Source organism: Myripristis murdjan, chromosome 23, assembly GCF_902150065.1.
Source record: "Myripristis murdjan chromosome 23, fMyrMur1.1, whole genome shotgun sequence".
Lineage (NCBI taxonomy): Eukaryota > Metazoa > Chordata > Actinopteri > Holocentriformes > Holocentridae > Myripristis > Myripristis murdjan.
Window position 1 is genome coordinate 12969900 of NC_044002.1, and position 25972 is coordinate 12995871.

Sequence of the window (25972 nt, forward strand, 5' to 3'; positions counted from 1 at the left end):
GCGTGTGTGTAGTATATGCACGAGTGCGAGTGTGTACATGTGTTTGTGTTTATGAGTGTCTACATGAATCAATCTATTTATGTGTATAGGTGTTTTATATGTGTGTGTTTATGTGTGTCGTCCCTCAGTCCAAGCAATTGAAATTCAATTAAATGAAAGTGGAGTCAAAATTTTTTAAAATTGTTGTATAGTTTAGATCATAATAGCATAAAACAACAACAACAACAACAACAAACAGTGTATTTCTCACCCTCTATAATCATACAAAGCATAAGAATCATAATTGTTTTTTCACCAAGTGCAGGGATTTGTCTCAGTAACACTGGTGCAGAGGAACATACTGACACACAGCACTAGGACCACTCAGTCCAGAGGGATGATAGTAACCTCCAGAATATACAGTAAAACAGCAGATTACACACACTATAAATATGTATCTGTTATTCAGTATGACACATTAAATAATCACTCATATTTGTGCATTTTAGAGTCTTTCTTCAAATCAACTGGCCTAAAACTACACTATTTTGTTGTGATGTCAGTAACTGTGGTGTGGCTTTAATTATCCACTGGTGCCACCTAGTGGGAAATAAAGAAATGTTCAGTCAGTAGAGACAAGAACAGTTGTTCCAAGATCTGTTACTTAATATAAGAAAGAAAAAGAGAAAGAGAGAAAGAACACTCCTGCACCTTTATCAGATCAGAGTTCAGTATTCCCATGTGTTTGTTTTGCATAAGCATTCTGCTCAGCACAAGGTCTTGAATAACAATATGTATTCTTCAAAATGCATTCTTTGAGCGAGTTCACACACTCTCGCAAATTGTATTAACTGTAAAGGCAAATTCCACAAAATTGTTATGATAAGCCACACCTGCTGCCACGCCCCAGTTGGGCCAGTCGCTGTGAGCCTAATCAGCTCTTTCTTACCCAATGACCAAGCTTTCCACAATATTTTGTGATTATATGTGAATCTTGGGCTTATGCCTTTTTGTGATGGGGGGATTCAGTGATGCCCCCTGTTACAAACAAATCAAATAAAACAAACTAATCTGCTGTCTCTTGGCCCATGACTAACCTTTTCACCATGTTTTTTTGCAGATCCATTAATTTTTTAGATATCCTGCAAACAAAGGCAAAAATATATTCCCTACCCTGTCTAACAAGGATATGCCCTCTTATGACACAGCCCTTACAGGGTCTCTGTGGCATTAATCAGCCCCCATACAGCAGGGAGGAGTCCGCTTTTAACTTCTTCACAGAGCAGCAGCTGATCATCCACCTCACTTCTGCTCCTGGACTTACTGAGTGGATACTAACCAGGCATCTGGCTTAGGCTGGAAATGTATAACAACGCAACACAGTCAAACAGCAGCAAATCAACTGTGGCATCGACTGATAAGAGAAACCGATGTATTTTAACACTGCCTCTGATGGAAGTTACAGTGAGTAGTTTGTATTATACACACACACCGTTTGAAAACCAAAGCAGCCTAGTGATTTTACGTGTTGATGAGACAGATAGATAGAGTTTCATTACACATAAGCCACATTTAATTCATTGTAAAGCAATACAAATGTGTTGACCCAAATGAGATATATACAGATGTGTAGATGAATGACTGATCCTTATTAAAAGTGAAAAAATAAAATGTTGTGTCCAGGCTGGGTGGGCAGCACTGTTCAGCTTTACATTAACAGGACACTTGATGAAGAGCAGGAGCTTTGAATGTGGGACCGATGTAAAGGTAATCACACCTGCTTTCATTGTTTTTTTTTAAATAATTCTTTATCAGATTAGGCAATAATGTGTGAAGAGTGGTGTGAACAATCATGCAGTCATGCAGTCAGTGAACAGTCATTTTTATATTTGTGTCACCAGAGTGGTCTGTGTACTAATTCTGCGAATGCCAGCATGACAAATAAATGCAGTGACATTTATGTGAAATCACAGCTCCACCACTGATTCTGACCAAAAGTAACAGGACTCGCTGCTGTGTCTCAGTGGAGTGCTGAACGTCTGGTGGTGGAACAGATTTGTTTTCAAAATGGTGATATACACGTTGATAGATTTTCTGTTTTCAGCGGTGGACTACACAGACTAAGGTGGGCACACCCATTCCAACCGCATTGCATTTAAGTTCAGTAAAACAACATTAGAAAATATCTGAAGTATTGTGGAAATAAGGTAGAATTCACTAGCCCCTCATCTGTTTTGTCTAACTTTGCCTCAATTTTCCTCCAGGAGCAAGAGGAGTTTAAGAGGCGCTATTTAGCTCTGCTGCCCCTGACAGAGACCAGAGGTACAACAAAAATTGCAGTCTACTCCACAATATCTACCAGTGGCAGGCTGAGGTGAGATGGATCCTTCTTGAAAAATGTTCTCCAAAGTTCCTTGACAGGATTGAAAGAAAATAAATTGGGTATTACTTGACATGTAATTCTTATTTTTTAAATTATCTACTTGAAATTATAATGTAATGAAGATAATCAACATTTGAACACATATATATAGTTCTATGAACCTGTGTTGTGCGTGTGCCTCCTCCAGTATAAGTGTTATGGCCTGATAAATGGCCATCAAGACTGGAAGCCCCCCCATCCAGCACCACATGTGTGAGTTGCTCACTACTCACTCTTTGTAAAGCAAAGAATGAATTACTTTAATATAATGGAACAATATGGCAGCATTCAAAACATTTATTTTATTTTCATTACACATGATACATAATGATCCTTTCAATCCAATTATTCAATATTCAAACATTTTCAACATAATGTATACCTATGTATTGTACAGTGTAACTGATGGACATAATAATTTTTACTTTTTTGTTCTAGGTTGAGGTTAACATCACGGCGCATAAGTGGAGTGTATGCGCTGTGGAGATCTGTGCTACAAATGTAAAAATAAAAAAAAGACCAGTCTTCTATTTCTATTTTTTTTATATGAGGTGCGTACAGCCCCTTGACACAGAAATGGGTCATAAAGTGTCTATATTGTTTAAATTAAACTAACAGGATGCAGGGAATAACTCTAGCTTTGATCACCCTGTCAGCATTTGTTTGGTAACCTCATAGGCATTTATTTTGCCAGTATCCGCTAGTGGTTGGTCAGTAATGTTATCCCTTGAAGTTCACATCTACAGACTACAGCATTTGATTCACACATTCATTCTCCTCAGAGTATGAACCCTGTCAACTGTGGTGACCTTGTGACCTTTCCTCTAGCACCCCCTTCAGGCCAAAACAAACAAGTCCCATTCTCTCATGATTTGCAATCTCCCAACATGCACCAAGCCAACAGGACACCAGTGTGGCAGGGCCTGTGCTTGTTACAATGTGGCAGATTGTAAAACAGTAGATGTTTCACCAGGTTAAAGAGAACCCTAACCTGGAATGGTTTACGTAAGTACTGTGGGAGAGGTATTGATCTATAGAGTTTTTCAGATGATACTCACAATATGCATGTGATCATTTAAGTGTTTAAGTATTATTTTTAATAAGGAGTGTCAATCATAGACATCATTATGTTATTCAGAGAGTTTGTTGTGTGTCAGACTTTGAATGGACATAAATTTAGCAGGAAGTTTTAACTGAATGAAAACATTGTATTCTTTGTTTCATTAAAAAATAAACTTAGTCAGTACTTTGCCACCTGCAAAGAAGCAAACTTGGGTCTTATATACATACATTCCTGAAGGGGATGTAATGTTACCAGCAGTCTCGACACAACCTCATTGATGAGCCCACTATTCCAGCAGTACTAGAAGACAGAGTACACAAAGTTATGGTGGACGCAAAGGTAACATACTCGTATATTGATAAATCCTGCTGTGGTCTCCTCCTCTCCAAGTCATCAATCAAGACAGTGGGCTTCTCTGGGAAATCCCAGGACACACCAATGACAGAGCCAGTAACCATGACAATAGAAGATAAACGAGTAATTCCTCCACTCCCCTACACAACTAATACACCAGTTAATTTGTTGGGGAGAAATGTACTCTGTGCACTAAAAGCTGAAATATTTTGTACACCAGTTGGTGTATACATACAGTAGACATGTCAGATGAATCGGCATACATGATGTTTTGGTAACAACTTGAAGAGCAAACTGACGAATCACAGAAACCAGTGGCATATTGGTTAAGACTGCCACCACAAAGCACAATGTTGTCAGAGCTGTGGCAGCAATGGAAGCTGTGGATTGTTTGACAGCTGGGAGAAACAACTGGTCCAGCATTACCACTGCATTGCACCACACTGTATGATGAAACACAACATCACAGAGACTATCAAATATGCTGGAATGAAGACGTGACTCCAAAAAGCTTCTTAATAGTGACAGATGACATCTGCACCAGTGTATGTTACATTATCTCCATACCTCCAACAATGGTTCCAAGTGTAGAAGTCAGTACCCCATGTGACATTAACAATAGCAAAAAGCTATGAATCACATGAGTTGTGCCCCACTCTGAAGCAAGCTCTCAGCACTAAAGAATGGATTCAAACAGGAAATCCTCTGATACATGTTAGGTATGGTGATGTTAGGAACTTATGATCAATCAGTAAGCAAAAGAGTGTTGTCAGACAAACCAGCAGTTGTCAAAGTCAGACAACGGTAGTGCTGGATAACAGAGCAACATTACTGTTAGAACAAGAACAGCTTTAGTCACAACATAAGACAGATGTGGGGTAGTAAAATATGCAACCCCTAGGGGAAATTTGCCTTAAACCAAATGCGCAATTAGTGTTTAAATCTCAGTATCCAACAGTATCCTCAGTAACAACAAGCCATAGCAGGGACAAAGCATACTACTGACAGTTTACTTGAAGCAGGAGTGTTGGTGAAAACTCAAAATGTATGTAACACTCATTGTTTTATCGAAAAAATAAATGATTATCATTCAGCGTTCTTCAGTGTGCTGTTGCATTCGGACTCACAGTATCTTTTTTCTGTCATATATCAGCATCAGACAGTTTACAAGGGGCACACACTCTATAGCGCCATCACAAATTGAGGCAGTTTCTAAGACACCAAAACTACCCGCTTTTTCCTGTGTGTGGCAAGCTACAGTCAACCATGGTCTTGTGAGTATGCACTCAAAACATCACCACTGTGTGCAATTATCCATCCAGCAGGCCAGGTAAATGATATAGCTCTCTTACAGTGGACAGAAGAGGCAGAGGGAGCTTTCCAGGCTTTGAAAAATGACATGCAAACAGCTCCTGCACTTGGAAATACATTATAGCAAATCTTTTCACCTGTATGTTGCAAAATGTGAAGGATTTGCTCATGCCATATTGATGCAGGATACACCCACTGGCAGGCAGCCACTAGCCTATTACAGTGCCAGACTTCATGCTGTGGAGCAGGGTTCCCTACCTTGGTATCAGGGTGTGACAGCAGCTACTTTTGCTTTTGAAAAAGCTCCAACACTAACAGTGGGTCATCCAGTCATTTTGTATACATCACACCAGTTGCATGCATTATTGACAAGTTCATGATCATGCCAGGAAAACTGGCTATGAGGCTATTCTGCACCTGAATTAGATATTCAGTGATGCAGTACTATCAACCCAGCCTCTAAAATGGTGCTTCCAACTGATGGCACACCCGCATGACTTTACTCAGGCAGTTGTTGTTTTAGAGATGAAAAAGGTTATCATGCAGGTTATGGCATTACACAGCTGAATGATGATGGTGAAATTTTCTCACAAGTACAGACAGCTACACTTAATCAACCATGTTCTGCACAACTGGCAGAACTGAAGGCTCTGACTGCAGCCTGACAATTTGCAAAAGGACAACATGTAAACATATACACGGACTCAACATATGCCTATGGTGTATGCCATGTTTTGGTACTATTTGGAAACTGGTTTTCACAGAGTTGATGGTACACCTGTTGTGGCATAGCACAGTTCCAGTGTCATTGCACAGCTATTGGATGCCATGCACCTGCCTTTGGTATTAGCCACCAATAAAAGTCCAGCATATCAGAAATTGACACCTTAGTGGCAAAAGGTAATCATTTTGCTGATATGCTAGACAAGGCAGCAGGCTTAGGCACTATAAATATGGTCCCTATATCAGCAGAAGACATTTCACTGGCAAACAGTGATTTTTTTCCCCCCTTTTTTTTAAACTATTGTGTATGAGAACATTGTATGGTTGAAAAGGGGGGCAGCACAAGATGAATATGGTTGTTGCCATATGGTAGACAAAGCTTTGCATCACTTTGAGAATGTTATCTACCAACAGGTGAAAGGAGTCATACTGGGAGGAGACAGCGACATTGAGGAGGGACACAGATTGACATCAGAGATGATCTGCAGAGAACAAGCAACATTACAACAATACAAGCAAGATGAGGATGAGCCTTCATCAGGAGACAAGGACACACCTGATGAGTGACCAGAATAGGACTGGAAACAGACAAGTGGGAGCCCCACATCACAGAAATGATAGAGCTTAAAATAAATTAGATAAATTGGAAAAACTACCAAACATCACATCATTTGGGCATAACACTAATAACAAAATCATGCAGGACAACGGCGGCAGTGCAGAATCAGGCAAAAAGGGGGAATAATAGCCATAAGATAGAAATACACATAGACTGGGATAAATATTGGATACTAGACGTTTACAAACTGCATTTTTTTTTATCCTTTTCATGACCCTTTATCCTATGATCTTTTTGAACACTTTCCCATAGAAATGGAATCAGTCGCTTTTAGGAGCACCCTCCCACAGGAGATTTTCCTTAAAGATAAATGGGGCCTGTCGAAGAAAGAGGACAATTTTGATGTTCACATAGTGGATGTTCACTGTCCTTGGAAGGTTTATGTAGATACGTGTGTGTCAAGCAAAATAGTCATAGCATGTAACCGTCATCCACCATACCTGAGATTACAGTCAGAAAACAAATCACATGGCAAAGTATGATTTTATGTACCGCTATGACTCCGCCACACTTGAACTACAGGCTGAGGTAGAGCAGGTACCAGTAGGGTGTGATGTAATGTGGCAAACATCTCCACAGACTGGCTCAGCAAGCTGGAATCACTTCCACTGGATGAGGAGGCTGACTCCATCACTCTGGAGTCGAGTCCTGTGGATCAAACTGATGGAAAGGCTGTTCATGCCCCTCCTGAGCTGCAGGGGGGGTAATGGACATCAACCTCTCCACAATGATGGCCCAAAGGATATAGTTGTTGGAAATATAGTGGGCCAAAGAAAATCAAAGATCAATTCAAGCCATGGATGGAGTTTACATACTAACACACAAGCCAACACACATTTTAGCACTATATCAACACACTTCCAACACAGTGTTATTTTTGTCAGCCTATATCACACAGTATATGTACACCAAGTTTGAATCTGTGTAATCAAGACCTTACTTCACTATGTATACACTGGCTGGGTCTCATGATGATTTGACATCTATGGCTGTATTACTCTTAGGGACAGGAGCACGGCATAGCTTTTTACCCACTCCCTGCAAAACAGGGAGGGGATGGTTACCCTGCAGTGCTCTCGTCTGCTGCCAGACCTCCCTCTAAGTGATAGTCAGCATCTTACTGATCACTAAAACCTGAGGTGGCATCTTGCTGCTAAATGAAGATGGACTCTGGCAGCAGGCTAAGGACAGATGTGTGATATTTATTAATACATGGTAACTTCATAAACCTGGCAAGTAGTCTCATCTAGTCTATTGTTGACAAGATGAAGAATTCTCAGTTTACACAGTTTACACAACACTATACTGATTTTACAGTATTGTTTTGTAGGTGTTTTTTTTTTTTGTTTGTTTTTTTATATTTTAGATGCTGTCTGATAATCCTTTGCTATTTAGCATGTTTCTTTTTTCACATGTGACTTTTTAATGTTTTACCTTTCGGTCTCAAAGTGGGGAATGTGGGAAATATTTGTATTGATCTATATAGTTATTAATATAGTATAATATGTTAATAATTTATTAAGTGTTATGATTATTTTTTAGTCAGGAGTGTCAATCATAGACATCATTATGTTAATCAGAGAATTAGCTGTGAGTCAGACTTTGAATGGACATGAACTGAGCATGACGTTTTAACTGAATGAAAACATTGTATTTCTTGTTTTATAAAATAATGAACTCAGTCAGTGGTTTCCAACCAAAGTACTTGTGGAAGCATGTCTCATTAAGTCATACCCATAGCTGTGGTGAAATTAGACATTATGTGATCAAATATGAAAACTATCTGACAAATGCAAGCTATAATAATGCAAATTGTAAAGTTTTCCTTGTGTTTTCCGGTGGTTTGTACTGGAATGGTGTTTGAAACTGGCATGGACATGCAGACCATACCTGAGATGCAGTGGAGAGGAGGAAATGTATGTCAGAAAGCCAACAACAAACAATAACATTGAAAAAAAAAAGACAAAAAGGGTGGGGAGTGAGAACTAAACGGCAGTGAAAAGGGTGATGGTGTCGTTGAAGATGTAGAGGGAGGCTAAACTCTGTCTATGCAACATGTATTCTATAAACGTGATGATAGGAAATGTCATCTCTTGCTTCAGTGTCTGGTAAAAGTCCGTTTAAGGCTGCAGTCTGAGCTGATCTAGTTTACTCTGCTCCAATGAAATAACACTGGGACAAACTTATGGCCCTCTACGGGAAATGGTCATGTGTTCGTTGCTGGTTTCCAAGCAACCTCACTCTAATTTCCCACCAGTCCACTTCAGATCATCTATTTAATGCAGGGCAGGAACCTTTGACAGCAGTCACTGTAAACAGCAGTAAATCAAGTGTGTGTGTGTGTGTGTATGTGTGTGTGTGTGTGTGTGTATGTAGGGTAGATACAGTGTTACAGAGGGAAACTTAAAAAACCTATTATTTCTTATTTTATTAATTTTATTTCCTTATTACTTCTGGACATTTGTGTCATTTGAAAACTTTTCATAAGCTGAAAATAATAATAATAAAAAAAATGTTTATAATATTTTGCTGCACTTTGCATACCTGTGTAAGAAGCCTGGAATTAGCTTTAGCACCCATAAACTACAACACTGGTATCTTGGCATAGCTTTTCAGGAGGAGGACGCGTGTTTTGACTGCTTGAACTTGAAGTTGCATAAATCCTGATGCTTGCTTCATTTAACTGAGTGTTAAAACTACACTTCATTTCTGCTTTTTTACTACTATACTTCATTTAATCTTTGCACTAGTTTAGTCACAGAATGCAACTGAAACAATATGATGTTTTGATCTATTTGTGATTGCTTTGCGTGATGCTTTGACTGGCTGTTTTTTGGACTCCCATTCTCTCTCACCACATTACTTATCCTAACTCAGAGTGCACTTTGCCCCCTGAGCTCTGTGTAACCATGAGAAGAGAAGAACTAGTCACTCATTTATCCTCACTGCAGCAAGAATGCCTCATTTCCACATGAAAATAGGTGCAGTTGCCTCTCTGTATGGCAGCTTGTGTTGTGGCAATATTTGTATTTTTTTTTATGCTTTTATGTCATGTGTGTTTTGATTTTCCTTGTTGGGCCTGTAAACCATGCGTGCAACACATATTTCCTTTATGAAGCAAAATGTTTGAATGAATGAAGGCGTGTGACATGAATGAAGTTGTATTATAGCGTGTGTCATTTGTCATTGTATGCACCTCATGCACATTGCAGCTTTTTAGTAGTGGTCCCAATCAAGTGCTACTGGCTCCAGTCAGCTGTAACTGATTACATTCTGATCGCTTAGATGCTGATTCCAAATAATTACCACTGACCATCTATAAAAAAAAAAAAAAAAAGGGTACATTTTTATTACTTTGACAGAATCAAGAATCCACCACATTCACATATTTTAGCTGGGAAATCCTTCCAGTCAAGTAACTATCAGTAAGTGAAGTAACATTAGATAAACCCTCCATCAAACATTTAAAACTTTCATGAGTGCTTTTGTCAAAACCTTCACAGTCAAGAAGAAGCAAATGAAACGTGATGCTGCTGACAAGACGTGACAGGGAAGTGCTCAGAGAAAGGAATATAATCATATTGGAAGAAATGCACCGTAAACAAAACAAAACTTTCAAATAAATAGTTTTTAGATATTACGTTAACACTTAGACAGTAGAAACAGTTTCAACATGAAAAGCAACCTATAGTAGAGACAGTGAGGGTGCAGGGCCACAGTGTGCAAACATGTGATATCACAAATAAGACCTGAAACAAGACCTGCAGGCTAATGCAGGCTGTACTGCAGGCAATTTACTCCAGCCCTCACCTTTGTCTTTATAGTTGTGCTTTGATTCATTTAGCATTTTTTTTTTTTTTTTTTTAAAAAGCAAAATAATAACACACAACAAAATAACAACATCTTGTGTGCCTGCTAAGGGCAGATGCCAGCAAGTCAAAATCGGGGAATCATTTTTGCCCCGTCACTCCAATGAGCATCCTGCTTTTTATTTCATGGCTTGAATACAAAAAAAAAGACACTGGTGGGTGGACACACAGATACGAACACGTGTCTGTGCGTCCAGGATTTCAACTGTCTGAAGTATCTACTGAGGCACATCCAGACTTACTGTTAGAATGAGCCATGACTGGTCTATAAACTCCACTACACAGCTATAAGTATGGCAGTTTCAATATAAATGTCTCTAAGTTGTTTCCTCTTCACATGTTCTTGGTCTCTCCGTCTGGCCGGTGCTGAGAGACACTTCCGTCTCCTGCTGCATCCTTTCGATCAGGATCTACGGCGATGGACAGCTTCCTGATTCTGGTGAAATCATCACAGAAGGCAAATTTTAAAAATGAAATTAACAACAGAACTCAAAAATGACAATGTGCTACTTCTCATGTAATTGCAGAGGCTGCTGTGCCCTCTCTCGTGGTAACCGGATAAAAATTAGGTGATCTTTCCTGCATGATTTTTTAAATTTTTAATCATGATCACAGCAAAGAGCATCCTCACGGGCGTTGTCCTAACAATAAGTTGGTGTACAAGAGTGGTTCCTCTAAATCTCCTTTGCAGTGTATTTAGGCACTTGTAACACAACACAACAAAAAAGAAACAGGAAAAATCAGGCTTTTGCTCTTCTTACCCAGGACATCCATAGACTCGTCAGCCAGGGAGTCGGAGTTTGCGTACTTGCTGCCGAATATCCGCACCAGCTGATCAAAGAATTTGCACTCCTGTTTTTCTCCTCTGGAAATATGAGACAGAAATTCAGACCTTTTTGCACAATATTACGGCACACATTTAAGAGTAGTGGAGTGATTGTTTGACTGCTTCTTTGGATTAGTTTCTATATTACATCAATTTCCTATCACTGGTCTCTACCATTGTGTTTTATTTCTATATTACATTCCATTTCTATGTAGATGATTGGAGTTGTGATTCTCTTCCTTTTGCTGTCGTCTTCAAAAGAGACAACAGATTCGACAAAGAAATGGATGTGATAGCTAGCTAACCAGGTACTTTTAATGGCGCAGCAGCAAACTAGAATGATTCTAGTCTATTAAATCTGGCAAAGCTGATTGCAAAACAGCTGCCTAAATCTTTAATGTGTGCTGCAGTGTTGGCTTTGGAGAGCAAAATAATGATTTCAGTTGGAAAACAGCAGCAGAATTCAGTGGATCCAGTCCCATTTAAGAGAGAAAAATGGTGATAAATATGCCAACGTTTTAAATGGCAGCTGAAATTACAGACTGCGACAGGGATAGTTAATGAATTAGATCCAGAATTCCATAATTGGGCAAAAGTTTGCAGTCAACCTTATGTCTGATGTCTGCTGATGGACAAATTGGATGTGACGTGGGAAAAGCCTTTCATACACTGGTTTGTTAAATGAGCAGTAAAAACCTGCTGTGTAATCTAATCATCAGGGCACACGGTTCCCTTACAACACAGAACAACAGCGCTTACTTTTTGCCTTCTACGAACTGACGGAAGTTGGCCCTCAGCCTCTTGATCCTGGTCTGGCACTGCTCAGGGGTCCGCAGGTAGCCGTGGCTGGCCATGGCCTGAGAGATCTGGATGAAGACATGTTTGTTCTTGGTGCAGCCCCTCAAGTCCTCCTGGATCTCCTTGCTCCCCCAGATGTCCAGGAGGACCTCAGTCTCTCCGTCACTCCAGGACAGCTTCGATCCGTCAGCGACCCACTGGTTATCTGAAGTGAAACACAGAGTGGGATAGAAAATGTATGTTAGAGAACACGGTTTTCTTTTGAACAATGAAAAACTATACAGTATCATTTTGCTTTGTTTGACCTTTTTTCTGGTCAAGAACTTGTGCAGAATCATCAGCCTCCTCTGTGACTAAGGGCACTCCGGCTGACCCGTCTGCTTTCAGCTCCCGCCTGAAGATTTCCTCCATCTGATCGAAGAATTTAAATTCCTCCCTGAGAGCAAACAACACCTCACAATTACCGTGATGACATCCTTGCAAATATTTGTCAGACATTGTCATCATTTGCTGGATTTACAACTTAATACCTGATATATATCAAACTGGCTCACTCAAACGGCCGGGATTTAACTCATCCCATTAGTTTTTTTGTTTGTTTTTATCACTCCTTAAACTTATCTATCTTTGGAAACTTTCCCCAAATCCGAACTTGAAGTAAATTTTCACAATTTTATGTGGAACTGAACACATTCATAGTGCTGCCATCACTGACTTGTCGTGCAGGAAGCCGGCTTTAAGGCGCTTTATACGGGTGTAGCACTGCTCTGTTGTCCTTGTGAATCCACGGGTGTTCATCTTCTCGGAGATGTACTCAAACACATGGCGGTTCTTTAAGCAGCCTCTCAGGCTGATTTGGACGCTGTCTTCACCCCAGATCTCCAGCAGGGCCCGAGTCTCCCGATCTGACCAGGGCATTTTTCTGCTTGACTCGCCCATCAGGTGACAAGTTGAGGCCTGGTCGTCTAAAAAGGAGTAATGTTAGCCTTATTTCAGGGTATTCATCTGAGCACTGGTATTAAAACTACTGTATACATATTCATCAAAATGTCTCCAATACATGGCAATTTTACAAAGCTGTGCGAACACAAATTGCAATTACAATGTGCATAATCACTGAGTGTGCTCTATCATGCTTTAATGATTTGTTAATATTTACTTGTGTCTGATGTTAAATGTATTGCAACACCTTTATACAAACTGCATTTTAACTGAAGCTGATTTGCTGACAGAGAAACATACACATGTCAGGATCCTTGTCCAGAAGGGGGTGCATGGTGCCGTCACCACCAGCGCCGTCTACATCGGCGTACAGGGAGTCATCACCAAGCACGGGATCCAGGAGCTGGAAGTATCTGAACAGCATGGGCTGTCCTCCGCTTCTGGAAGACAAGGATAAATGATAAGCTGGGAAAACAGTGGGCAGATAAAACAATACTTGAACACAGTATAACAGGAATCTTAAAGTAGCAATGTTCATCTAAATACAAGTCTGTCCTGCTGTTTCCTATATAAGGCAGTAGTGGTGCAACATAGATCATGGAAGGTTTTACAAGTGCTATTCTAAACACTCCTGGAAAAGCCCTGTGACAAACATCTGCTTTGTTGGAATAAAAAGAAGCTTCACTGAGTACTTTGTGATAGTTGTGATAGCCACCATGGCTGAACAGACAAACGAAAGAGGAGAGACTATGCTATGTAAATGTATGAATGAAGCAAAGGATAATATTACTATTAGATGTGCTTACATTACTAATGAACGAAAATGCTGTGTCTTGCAATTCCACTTAATTCAACTTCTAAATCAGCTGACCAAAAAACCATCCAGTCAATCAGTTGATCCATCATCATTGTGTTTACCTCCGGCTATTGCAGAAACGTCTGTATGTCTTCCTTAACCTTTTGATCCTGGAGTGGCACTGCTCCGCTGTCCTCAGATATCCCAAGGAGGCCATCTTGTCCGATATGTCGGCGAATATATGTCCATTTCTGATGCAGGTTTTCAGGCTGTGCTGTACGTCGTCTGCAGCCCACAGCTCGATGAGAGCGACAGTCTCCTGCTCTGTCCAGGCAGCACATTTTGAGCTGTCTGCACCTGCTTTGGGTGAAAATCATAGGATTATCACAACAAGCAGATGAAGCAACAAAAAGAGAAGATATAGCTAAAGACGTACCTGTGTCCTGGTCTGTTTGTTCATCTCTTTCATCGTACTCATCAATAGAAACAGCCTCTTGCCCAAGTATTCCTTCTAACTGGTTGTAAAACTTATATTCAACTTTGTTTCTGCCACACCTAAAAAGAGTGAAAATGTCATTTTAAATAAGGACATATTAAGTTACGGTATACATATTCTGCAACCTAAACAGACAGACAGAGAGATCCATCTCACTTCTTCCTGTCGTAGCACTGGCGAAAGTTGTTCCTCAGTGACTTGACTTTCCACCGGCATTGCTCTGGGGTTTTAGAGAAACCGAGGTCGTGCATTTTCTCCGATATGTCGGCGTAAACATGACCGTTGTGGACGAAACCCCTCAGCGCCCTCTGAACGTCCTCTTCACCCCAGATACTGATGAGTGCCAGGGTTTCTTCATCTGACCATGAGCCAGGCGCTGCTTTTTCCAACGGTGTGGTGAGTTCACCTTCACAGAAATGAATACATTAACTTTGTAAACTGAAGTGTGGAGTGTTCAAATAGAAACCTGTGTGTATAAATGTTTGGGAAATGCACTGGAGTGGGTAGGATGTAGAGTATGGCACTGGCTTTATCAAGTGGGCACTGTCACGCTCATAAACACAGCAGAGAGCACATTCTCAGGTATTACTGCCCATTGCATTGAGTTTATGAGGGAACATTTTACCTGTTTCATTTTCGGAGTCACCGTTGGAGTCCTCTGATATTTCAATGGAGTCCCCTACGACAGTGGAAGAGGTTGATGGCTGCTTTTCCAGGATTTGCTCCAGCAGATCATAGAATTTGAAATCAACTCTATCAGTTCCAGACGAGCTACAGACAGTGAAGTGAAGACAGGGTTTGATGATGAGTTAGACACAGTCTGCACTGTATACAGCATGTTCAGGGGCACAGTTACAGCACTGGCAAAACTTGCACTGCAAAATGTCTCCACGAGGATAATTTGTGTTCAGCATTTACCTCATGTTTTCCTGACACTGGCGATAGCTGGCTTTCAGCCGTTTGATCCTGGTGTGGCACTGCTCTGCGCTGCGGGAGTAGCCGCTGACTCGGAGCTTCTCTGATATCTCGGAGAAGATGTGGCCGTTGTGAGGGCAGCGTCTCAGGTTCTGCTGCACCTGCATGGAGGTGAACATCATGTTGTTGAAGGCAGCTAGGTGGACATCACTGAATTTAACATCATTTTAACAATGGGCGTCATCAGTAAACGAAATGGAGAGACCGGTGCATTCTTGAGCCAAACTCAAATACATACATTAATGGACACTACCTGCACACGGTTCATGTACATTTTTCCCAGTGATTTTCTTATAAAGACGAGGCAGGGCTGCGGCTGCCCCCTGAAAGTTGACAGGTCAAATCATCAGTCATAGACGGTAAGTCGACACAGATGGTGGAGTTGAAGAGTCATGTTTTTTTTTTTTTTTTTAAGATTCTGGTCATTGCAATATGACAATAAAACAAGACACATTCTGTTAAAATGCACTGGCAATATATTGCATTACAGAATGGAAAAACTATAAGAAGAATCAGTTCATCGTATTGAAATGCCGACTCTGGAAAGTATGAATCAAGTACAGCCCTACACTTTTGTTTGACTTTTCCATAAATTTTATAACACATGATAAGTTGGTTCATTTCTTAATTACTGATATTGTTATCTACCTGGTGATCTCCCCAGATCTCCAGAAGGATAAGAGTTTCTCTGTCGGACCAGGGCACCTTCTTCCTCTCTTCCTGAACACCTAAAGCTGCCTCTGAGGAAAAAAAAAATCTCAATGATTAATAACTTATTTTAGACATTTTCTATGCACCAATCACTCTACTAATACTGTTACTGATATTGCACTGTGCTGATTTGTGTTCACTGTTTTGGTTTTAACAGTCTGTGGTGCAATTGTTTTACTCTTGTTTTGAATGCACTACAAATAAAAGTCTATGTTCTTTCACAGTGCACTTTTGTAAAGTTAATGAAGTTAAGTAAAGTTGAACAGGATAATTAGAGAGGCATCTTCATGACAAACTAATGGCTCAATGGGATCCAACTGTGTATTACCAAATATACTTAAGAAAATGTGAAAAATAATAACAACACAACTGGTGTCCTGAGGTTTTTGCCCCTTGGCGGTCAGTACACAGTTTGACGTACCCATCTCCTGTTGAGGGAAAGCAGAAAAGTCTTTTTCTGTTGGCTCTTCAGGTCCAGCATCCAAGTCCAAGTTGCTGCTGCTTTCCGCTACCAGCTCCAGTGAAGGCACGTCCTTTATTAAAAATCTTGCCAGTTCATTGTAAAATTTGCACTCAACCTGCTCCTGTCCCTTCATGCTGACGATAGAGAAGAAGAAGAACAACAAGAAGAAGAGAACAGGTTGAAGCATTGAAAACTGGTTGAGTTTAGTTCCTGTGTTCAAGAGCAAAAAGGACTTCAAGTCTCACACTTAAGGCATTCAAAGTCTTCATAAGCACTTTACCAGCTCATTCTGAGTAAAAATTATATTTCTAATTGTCTTATACTCTTCCATAGTTACAATAATTGTAATACTAAGTAACTGTTTGAAAGTCTGTATATTCTTTTGTGGTCACACCCGATTTAATTAGAGTGGAACATATTGGCTTGTGAAACTCCTAAAGCTTCCCTGTCACACAACAGCTGTAAAAAAAACAAAACAAAACATACTTGTTCTCGTAGCACTGCCTGAAATTTGTTTTCAGTCGTTTCAAACGTGTTTGGCACTGCTCTGCTGTTCTGAAGAAACCTTGGGCGGCCATCTGTTTGGATATGATGGAAAAAATGTGTCCGGTCCTGTGCATGCCCCTCAGCTCCTCTTGGATTTTGTCTTCACCCCATATGTTGATGAGGGCCAGGGTCTCCAGGTCAGTCCATGGAACACTTCTCGTTCCTTAAATGGAGAAGCAGAATTACATTATTCGTCAAGTACAACAAAACTACTGGCCTTTATCATGGTGGACTTTATCAGTTGGTGGTGGAATTGGAGTATTTATTTATTTTTGTGTTTTGGGACCCAAATAACAGTAAAATAATAGCAAATATATGGACATTTATTGTACTTTTTGAATTAAGTGATTCTGATCATTTCATTGATAAGACCATACCGGGTGATGTGTATTTAGAAACCCCTCTATGCGCATCTGCACAATCGATACAATCTGCTTTTCAATCTGAGTTTCACATCAACTTAAAACTCAGAGAGAAACTCAAAGACTAAAACTCAGTCAAGCCCTTGTTGCTGCAGTGGTTTCATTAACACTGCTGCATAAAATCACGGCTGCATACCGATATCCTCTCGTCCCATGTGGCCGTGGAACTGCCAGTCTTCACCACCGTCTTGGGACTCGTCTTCATCGTTGACCTCTTCCACATCGTACGTGACTTCAGGAACAGACGAGGCAGATCTGCTGCCGAGCACTCGCTCCAGCTGGTCGTAAAACTTGCATTCTTGTCTGCGCTTCCCTCTGGTGTTGTATCAGAGAAAAGACAAGTGGCATTTTATGAGGAAAATACATTTAAAGAGTTGACTTTGAGGAAGAGTGGAATAGTGAAAGCAAATGGAGACATGTGCCTGTCATAAGTGTGATGTCTCAACATGATAAAGACATGAATGGAAAGACAAAAACTGCTGGAAAAAGCTTGTCGTTCAACACCCACTTGCTGCTGTGGAGACTCTGGCGGAAGCATTTCTTCAGCCGCTTGATCCTGGTCTGGCACTGCTCCACGGTTCTCATGTAGCCCCTCTCGGCCATCTTCTGGGAGATCAGGGTGAAGATGTGGCGGTTTTTCAAGCAGCCTTTCAAAACCCGCTGCACCGAATCCTTCCCCCAGATATCTAGCAGGTTGAGCGTCTCATCATCCGACCAGGGGACTTTAGTGTCGGTTATGACTGGGTAAGAGGCTTCCTGAGGGTCTAGAATGAGGTGAGGAGCATTCATTAGATAGAATCCTAACATTTATACGTTATAGAGAAAGCTGCAAAGACCGATACAGACATAGACACACAGATAAACCCAAGCATTCATGCACATACCCGTGTATTCTCCCCATATGGAGATTAGCGGAGATTCACCTGAATTCTCAACATCCACTGAGGACTCCCTGTACAGGTGAAACACACATCCTGGGTGAACTTGACACTGAAGCCTACCCACCACTTTTCTCATCAGATAAAAAAATAAAAACAAAGAAAACTGTCCCACCTACCCCTGTAGTGCAATCTATTTTAAGATTAAGATGTGTAATTTGGTGAGGTTTCCGGTCTGCCGTGATCTCGCCTGTTTCCCAGCATTCCCTATTGAAGAACACTGGGAAACTGTACCTATCCACCTCTAATTTGTACTGTAGGGGCAGAAAGATACAGTTTAACTGTGATCTTTGGCAGGAAATAGTTCCCAACAAAACTCTTCACTCCAAGGGCTATAGATTATGCCAGATATCTGCGTCATTATTTTTGGAGAGAGCTGTTGTTGTTGAGTTTTTCATATGAACATGTATGATGGTTCTCTACAAATACATATCCATCGAGCCCCATTTTACTGGGCTACTGAGAGACAGGGGAGATCACAACAGACTGGAAACTTCACACAGAAAATCACATGTAAACTATATGGATGCATCGACTGCATACACTAGGAGAATGTGGGAAAATATCTTTTTTATCTTTGGGGTAAACTGTTCTTTTAAGTGACATGGAATTACGTTTTACTCATCATATCTCCAAAACGTAATGTAGAGGTAGGTGTGTTTATAGTGTTACCATTATGCTACAGGACCTGGATGACATATGAGTAATGTAAACAGATGGAGAGGAAGAGAGGGACATGGTAAAGCAAATACATAGTTAAAGCCAAGGCAGAGACTTGCTACAGTCTTGCTGTGATATGTAACAATGATGAGAAAAATTAAATGTGGAGAATAATCTTACAGGAAAGCCGACACCTCCATAGACTGCTTTGAGGAAACTTCTAAACCTGCGCTGTGCTTCCTCTTCCTGAGAACCCGCCCTCCTTTCAAGACGAGGCTGTTCTCACTGGTTGCTGGATCTGTGACCACGGGGTCTTCAGAGGGTGAGAGGTCTATGGTATCTACTCCATCGTGTGCAAATGTGGCCGCCGAGTTTTGTCTCCTCTTCTCCTGAGCATTGCTACCGTTACTGCCTCTGACCATTAGCTGCCAATTGCCTGAGTCGCTTTTGTCCCTCTGTCTGTATCTGCTTGTCTCAGTATTCCTCCTGCCCAGGCTGGACTGCTCGGGATCTTCCTCTTTATCTGGAAGGGGTGAACTATCTGGGCTCGATGAACAGGAGGCGTTGTTTATGACAAGTTTGGTCATGGGAGGCAGTGACAAGGATGAGAGGATGCAGTCATCCATCGGTAACAAACTAGGATCTGCAATTGAGAGTAAAGATGATTAATTAGGCTGTGACATCCTACTACCAATCCCAAAAAATCATTCTAATATAAAACTAATGGGAAGAGAACTCAACTGCATGTGTCACAACTAAAGTCTAAAATTAATGTCCGTCATGACCCTTCACTTGGCCATGGCACACCGTTAGTTCTCAAGATTCTCACAGCAAAAAGCCAAAGTGATGGTGGAAAACTACCCAACAGCATAAACCTACCTTTCTCTTCAAAATGGCCAAGGTTTCTGCGGTGTTCAAGTACAGCCTTCAAACTTTCCGGTGGGGAAAACGACTGTAAACACTCGTCTAGGAATGATGGAGTATCTCCGAGCCACGCTGCCATCTAGGGAGAGATCACATGCTAGTTTTATTTTCCTTATATCCATTACCTGTGCCAGCGAGGTGAATCTTCTGGCAGGGGGTTATGGTTTTGCACCTGTTCATCTGTCTGTTTGTCAGCGGGATAACTCAAAAAGTACAGGGCGGATTTATGCAGAATTTTGTGGAAAGGTTGGTTATGGGCCAGCAAAAAAGTGACTAATGTTTTGGACCAATCGGCTTTAAAGAAGCATGACAATGGGCAGGGCTTGGCACAAACGCCCTCCTAGTCTCAAAACACATCTATGCCTTGCCTTACAGACTGTTGCACGAGTAAAGGTGGCGTAACTTGACGGTTTGATTCAGTGTGAGGCTATTTGGACTCTGCTTGGGATATGCATACCCTATTTTCTATGTCTGGAAATTGCCCTTATTGCCTGAAATCTGATGAAAATAACAACCAGAGCCTTGTCCAGTCTTACTGACCCACATACAGTGAGAAGAAATAACTGTGAGGCTAAGGTGTAGAGTAAGTCCCAGTATATGATGGTGTAAGCATTCAGTTCAGAAACTATTTGCTGATTCTGAAAATGGAAAACAGCTGGTAACTAGGTCTTTGGACAGGCCATTAAGTGAATTTCAAGGCGCAGTGCTCCTCCAATTTTTGTGTTTTGTTCTTTTCCTCAGCTTCTTTATTTCATGATTATTATGTATTTAACAGCTTTTAACTTAATTGCTTATTGTTGCTATTGCACCTTGGTTTGTATTGTTTTTCTGCAGGCGAGTATGGGTGGAGGCAAGCCTTGGTGAGGAGAGGGAGAGATGTGTGTGCGGGCTATTGGGACAGCATGGTGCACCTGCGCCTAATTAACCCTCCTCCATATCTGCCTTTATTTCAGTGCTGCAGACAGATGAGTCCCTGAACTGGGCCTGTGTGCAGAAGTCAGCACAGCAACCCCCCTGAAAAGCCTTTTCAGTGTTATATACTGCTGCACTCACTCCTCATAATGCATCACCTATGTTGTTTTGTTTTCACCCAATTTCCCCCCAGGGATCAATAATGTATTTCTGAGTCTGATTCTGATTTTGGGTACATTTTAGTGCCAACATAAAATATGCAGACACAACAAAACACTACCCCTTCTGTTATCCCTTATCCCAAATAGCCTGTTGACTTACTATAATCACATTACTATAATCATGTGTGGTAGCGGATGCCATGCTGCAGTACCTGTGTGAAGTCAGGAAGAGGGAGCAGCTCCTCGAGTCTCGATATGAACTCCCAGACCAGCATCTCAAGTGCTGTGTCATACTTTGAGCCAAAGTGCACGGGAAAAATCTCCTGCAAATGTGAAACAGATGTAGGCAGATGGATAGTGACACACACACACACACACACACACAAACACGAAGAGAGAGAGAGAGAGAGAGTGTGAGAGAGAAGACAATTACACACTGAAAGTGAGTGACAAACCCAAAAATCTAACTTCATTAAATGGTGCAAACAAACCCTCTCTACTCTAACTTTTTCTTTTCTTGACACTTCAGGTCAAGAAATACTCCACTGCTGGGAAATACCCCCATCTATTAAATAACATTTCTGCAGGCTGGGGGCAAGATTTTCACTCTTAAATTTAGAATCATGCGGATTATTTTCAGCCAGGGCCTTATCTTCCCAGTTTTTGCCATTGTGATTATTGACTGTTCAAAATTTTGTCCCTTACTGAGTTACTTGTACACTGTAGAGTTTTGTGTGGTTGCAGTTAGCCAGTATCACTGCTCTGATGCACACACACACACTTGAACCCCAACAGCTACTAAAACATATTCTGTTAATATTTATAATACTTGTATTTTTAAGTTGGTACATGTCTGCACCTGTTGAAAATTTACTGGATAAGCTCCTGTCTCAACTGCAAGAAACCTGCAGGATCAAGCTAATACCTGACCAAGATACAGACTCATGCTTCCTATTCAATAGCATTAAAAGCCCAAACAAAACAAAAGCAATATGAGCCGAGTGCCTCTGCTCACTTGGAAGAAGTGCTCTCTCTCAGAGGGGTTCTCAAGTAGAGTATGGACCAGCTCCACAAAGTTCACCTCTGATTCCTCCACCTGATTGATAGTTACCTGAAATACAATACCATGTGCAAATGTAAACACACAAGTACACACACGCACACACACAAAATTCAAGGCAATGGAAAATTTCTTTGCTGTGAATATGCTCTAAAATATTTTTGAAATTTCTTTCATTGGAAAAGGGATGAGGAAGACAAGAACAGATGGAAGATAAGTAAGGATAATATCTGAATCTAACCTGATTGCCTTTATATTATACTATTTGTGTGTGTGATGATAGCCTTATGCACCTTTAATAAAAGACATGCAGGCACAGTGGAAAAGTATAACATCATTCTTAGCTGAGGGTGAGAGAGGAGGGACCTTGTTAGTGAGATAAGGAGTCCCAAGGCCATCTTAGAGGGAGATGTTCTAATGTGTGTGTATTGGAAGATCAGTTACAGCCAATCCAAACATGTTTTCGTCAGTGCCCTTGGATGAGATTACACTGTGAACTAAGTAACATTTCATATATTACTGGACAAAAACAATGGGAACTGCAAAAACAAGGATATTTTCTTCTGTACAAGAGAATAATTCTCATTTTCACACTAATAAGCATGTACTGTTAAATTATGCAGTGGACTTTTGAAAGGTTTCAGGCGGCTTAATCATCTAAGACTCACTGAACATATATAAATGACAAAGCTAACATTGAAGACAACTTTTATTCTGATTTGACGCTACACAAATGAAACTGGGTTGAACTGAATGTGTCATGCTCTCAGGATACTCACATGGTGGTCCTTTGCGGTGCTGATAGGAGCCTTGATTCTGTCCAGGTGAGGCTCGATGGTTGGGAGGTCGACTGGGTGCTCACCACGACACATCTCCAGAACCAACTGAGCTCACAACAAACAAATAAGAACACGTTGTTTTAGCTGACTTTGGCTTTAGTCAACATTGAAACATCTGAACTGCCTGTGTGAACTGGATTATATTTTGTACATTGCTGAATGGTGTTTGACTACAACTTTTCTGTTTGTCGTGATGCTCCTCTCTTAGCCAGTTTGCCCTCAAAAGAAAAAAACAGGGACTCTTGATCTCCGTGGTGCTTCCAGGTTAAATAAAGATTCAAGTACTTGGACTGTGTTATGAGGGGCAAGAGCTGCATTATAGGCAAACTATAAGTGACAACATGGAGACATACATACAGAAAACACCTCAGAAAACAATGAAGCCAGGCACTTTTTGCATATTGTGTGCATTATAGGCATGTGACAAAGTTTATTGTCATATATTGATAAGCTATTTACTGTATATGAAGTGTTAAATTACCTTTTGAGAAGCATATCAAGTAAAGTCTTACTAAGAAATCAACTGTCTCAAAGTGTAAAATTCACATGAATATAACTCACATTTTTGTAAAATCACACATAATGCAACTCTGATAGATTTAGTTGTCAGTGCAGTGCTGACATATTAATGCATTTGCAGTTCTATCTTCACATATTAATTACGTTATTAGTTCAAGTCTGTATTCCTTAGTTTGTGGGTTTGGAAGTTGTTGAGGCGCTGCCTGGATTCTCCGAGACCAGAATGACTGCATATGAATTTAGCAGAGAATGCTACTGACCCTGGACCTGAGTCCCAAGATGAGCTGTGCCCTCTGACTGTAGCTCATCAGCTCCGGGACCAGCTCCGTCACCATGGTAACGAACTCCTCCAGCATCCCATAGTGATCCACGAGTCCCTGCTGCACAACTTGCCACATTGCAGCTGAAAAAAGCTGCAAGGGCGGGGCCAAGAGGCGTAGATAAGACACTGGTAGATCATCACCTGTGAGAGTGGAGCGAGGAGGTTCATTCAAATTACAGAGACAAACATACATAGCAATTCCAGTTACAATTTACCTGGCACAAGTTACTTTTTCAGAGTGACTTACAACAATAATTTGTCTCTTAATCCAATAATCACATGCAACTTAATAAAGAACAAGAGCCGCCAGTGAATAACTGGATTGCATGAAGTAATTGCATCCTGATTATAAAGCTCCACACACACAGAGTGTACAAAACTAGCTTTAATATGCTATATCTGAATAACACTTTCTCCACTGATGCTTACTTTGTGGTGGGAGGGGCAGTTTTAGCAGAGGAACCCCGTTTTTACTCCTACTTCTGACCAGAATCAGGCACATGTTGTGGCTGAAAACAGCTGCAATACTTATGATAAATGGACTTACTGCTATGTAATTGGCTATTTTGATGTTTAACTGTCTTGGTACGGGAATAAAGTCAGATGTGTAATTTTTCATTACATTTTCTTGCAATGTGGAGAGTGTGAATCTGTATTTTGGGAGCGGTGAGTAAAAGTCTTACAAGTGCCAGGATGGTGCAGCTATTATATTGACTGATTGGCTTGGGAATCCATGGGGTACAAGAGGAAAAATACTCCAAATTAAAGCAAGTGCAAAAGGTGAAAGTCAGTGTTGGCTGGCGTGGCAGCCTCATTGTATTCTGGAGCAGACTTTCATATTTGCAGTGGCAGATTACCTGGAAACAATAACATTCAACAGTAGCCCTACAAGACACTTTAAAAAAAAGCAATCTGAGTAGTCTGAGTCAACAGTGGCTTCATCAAACCCAGACCCCATGATGCAAAATGGTCAGCATGATTTACAGCCACAAGGTGCCTGATGAAATAATGACAAGACAGCTGCTCTCACCTACACTGACGACAACATCCATCACACCCTGTAGTTACACACTCACTTACAAGCTAAGCTGCCAAATTATGAATCTAACTCAATTTATCTCATGATGCATTTAAAAGCAAACTAATTATGACATCAATTATATGAGTACCTATGGGAATATTACTGTGATATCCAAGATAAACAGAAAAACAGAATTAGACCATGTGAGATTAGTCTAAACTCCCTATCGAGTAACACAGACACACTATGAAGTCCAAACGGATGTTATAGTGATATCACATAAGATAGAAAAAATATCGCTAAGTATGGTAAGGTCACTATAAACTCACTATAGAGTACACAGACACATTGCAAGTCCCTGCAGGATTATTACGGTGATTTCCGTTACGGTTCTCAAAATACACGCACCTCGACTGCTGTTACTTTCAGTTCCGCGTTTTATTTCCATTGAACAGCCGACGGGGAAAAAACATACACAGGTCCCTATGGGTTGCTCCGATCGGAAAAAATACGGTATTTGGCTATTTCCTATATAATAAAACCACCATCAACGTTAGCCAACCCACAACATTAAATATGCAAGCGCAATTTCGCCAGACGCATTGGCAGGCCACTGAGAAAGAGGGGCTTATTTTTATTCTTGTTGTGGGAGGAGAGAGAACAAAGGTTCTGGTCTCATCCGCCTCAGTCCAGATCACGGGAAGCCCTCTTTCCTGGTTGGCTGACGAAGACCGGATCAACCAGGGCAATTTCGCTGGCACGCCACTAGGGGGAGCCATCGGCTTTCCATTGAAAGCCTGTCTGAGGAGCTGAGGCAGGCAGCATCCTCTTCCTCACCCAGGGAGGAAAACAACTGGAGCGACTCAGAGTAGAAAAATAAGATACTACAACCATTACTACAGCATTACAATAATTATCATCACTATTATTAGTTATACTTCTTCCTCTACTACCATTGAAGGTATTGCTGATTCTACTACTATTACTACTACTAGCAGTTTTATAGTAATAGTAATAATAATAATAATAATAATAATAATAATAATAATAGCAGCAGCAGCAGCAACAACAATAATAATCTTTACTTATAAAACATTTCAAAATCCACATTACAAAGTGCCTCCCAAAGTCAGCAAAAAATAAAATAAAGTAATAAAATAAATAATAAAATAAAATAAAGCAAATCATAAACTCATTAAGTCATAAATGTATCATGTAATAAAGGCTACACCATATTCCACGATTTCCCTGTAGTGTACTTCTGTGTACAGTTGTGGCAAAGTTTTGTCCCATTGATATTG

At 40.7% G+C, this 25972-nt stretch overlaps 1 protein-coding gene across 2 annotated transcripts; it reads right to left on the minus strand.

Annotated features, from left to right (window-relative positions):
- Nucleotides 1-9801: 9801 nt before the first annotated feature.
- LOC115354954 (uncharacterized) lies at nucleotides 9802-25359 on the minus strand. Of its 2 annotated transcripts, none has more exons than XM_030045513.1 (24): nucleotides 25080-25359; nucleotides 23589-23791; nucleotides 22750-22854; nucleotides 21926-22021; nucleotides 21123-21233; nucleotides 19793-19916; nucleotides 19094-19556; nucleotides 18200-18267; nucleotides 17824-18079; nucleotides 17452-17630; nucleotides 16834-17056; nucleotides 16306-16481; nucleotides 15822-15913; nucleotides 15117-15274; nucleotides 14824-14969; nucleotides 14355-14604; nucleotides 14139-14257; nucleotides 13825-14059; nucleotides 13207-13346; nucleotides 12680-12929; nucleotides 12270-12400; nucleotides 11926-12169; nucleotides 11102-11205; nucleotides 9802-10776 (listed from the first exon to the last, which is right to left on the minus strand). In XM_030045513.1, the coding sequence occupies exons 1-24, from the start codon at nucleotides 25117-25119 to the stop codon at nucleotides 10751-10753; spliced, it is 3939 nt and encodes a 1312-aa protein (XP_029901373.1). In that variant the 5' UTR covers nucleotides 25120-25359; the 3' UTR covers nucleotides 9802-10750. The 2 variants fall into 2 exon arrangements, with proteins under 2 accessions (XP_029901373.1, XP_029901372.1); XM_030045512.1 differs by having other exon boundaries at nucleotides 13825-14062.
- Between the last annotated feature and the right edge of the window lie 613 nt (nucleotides 25360-25972).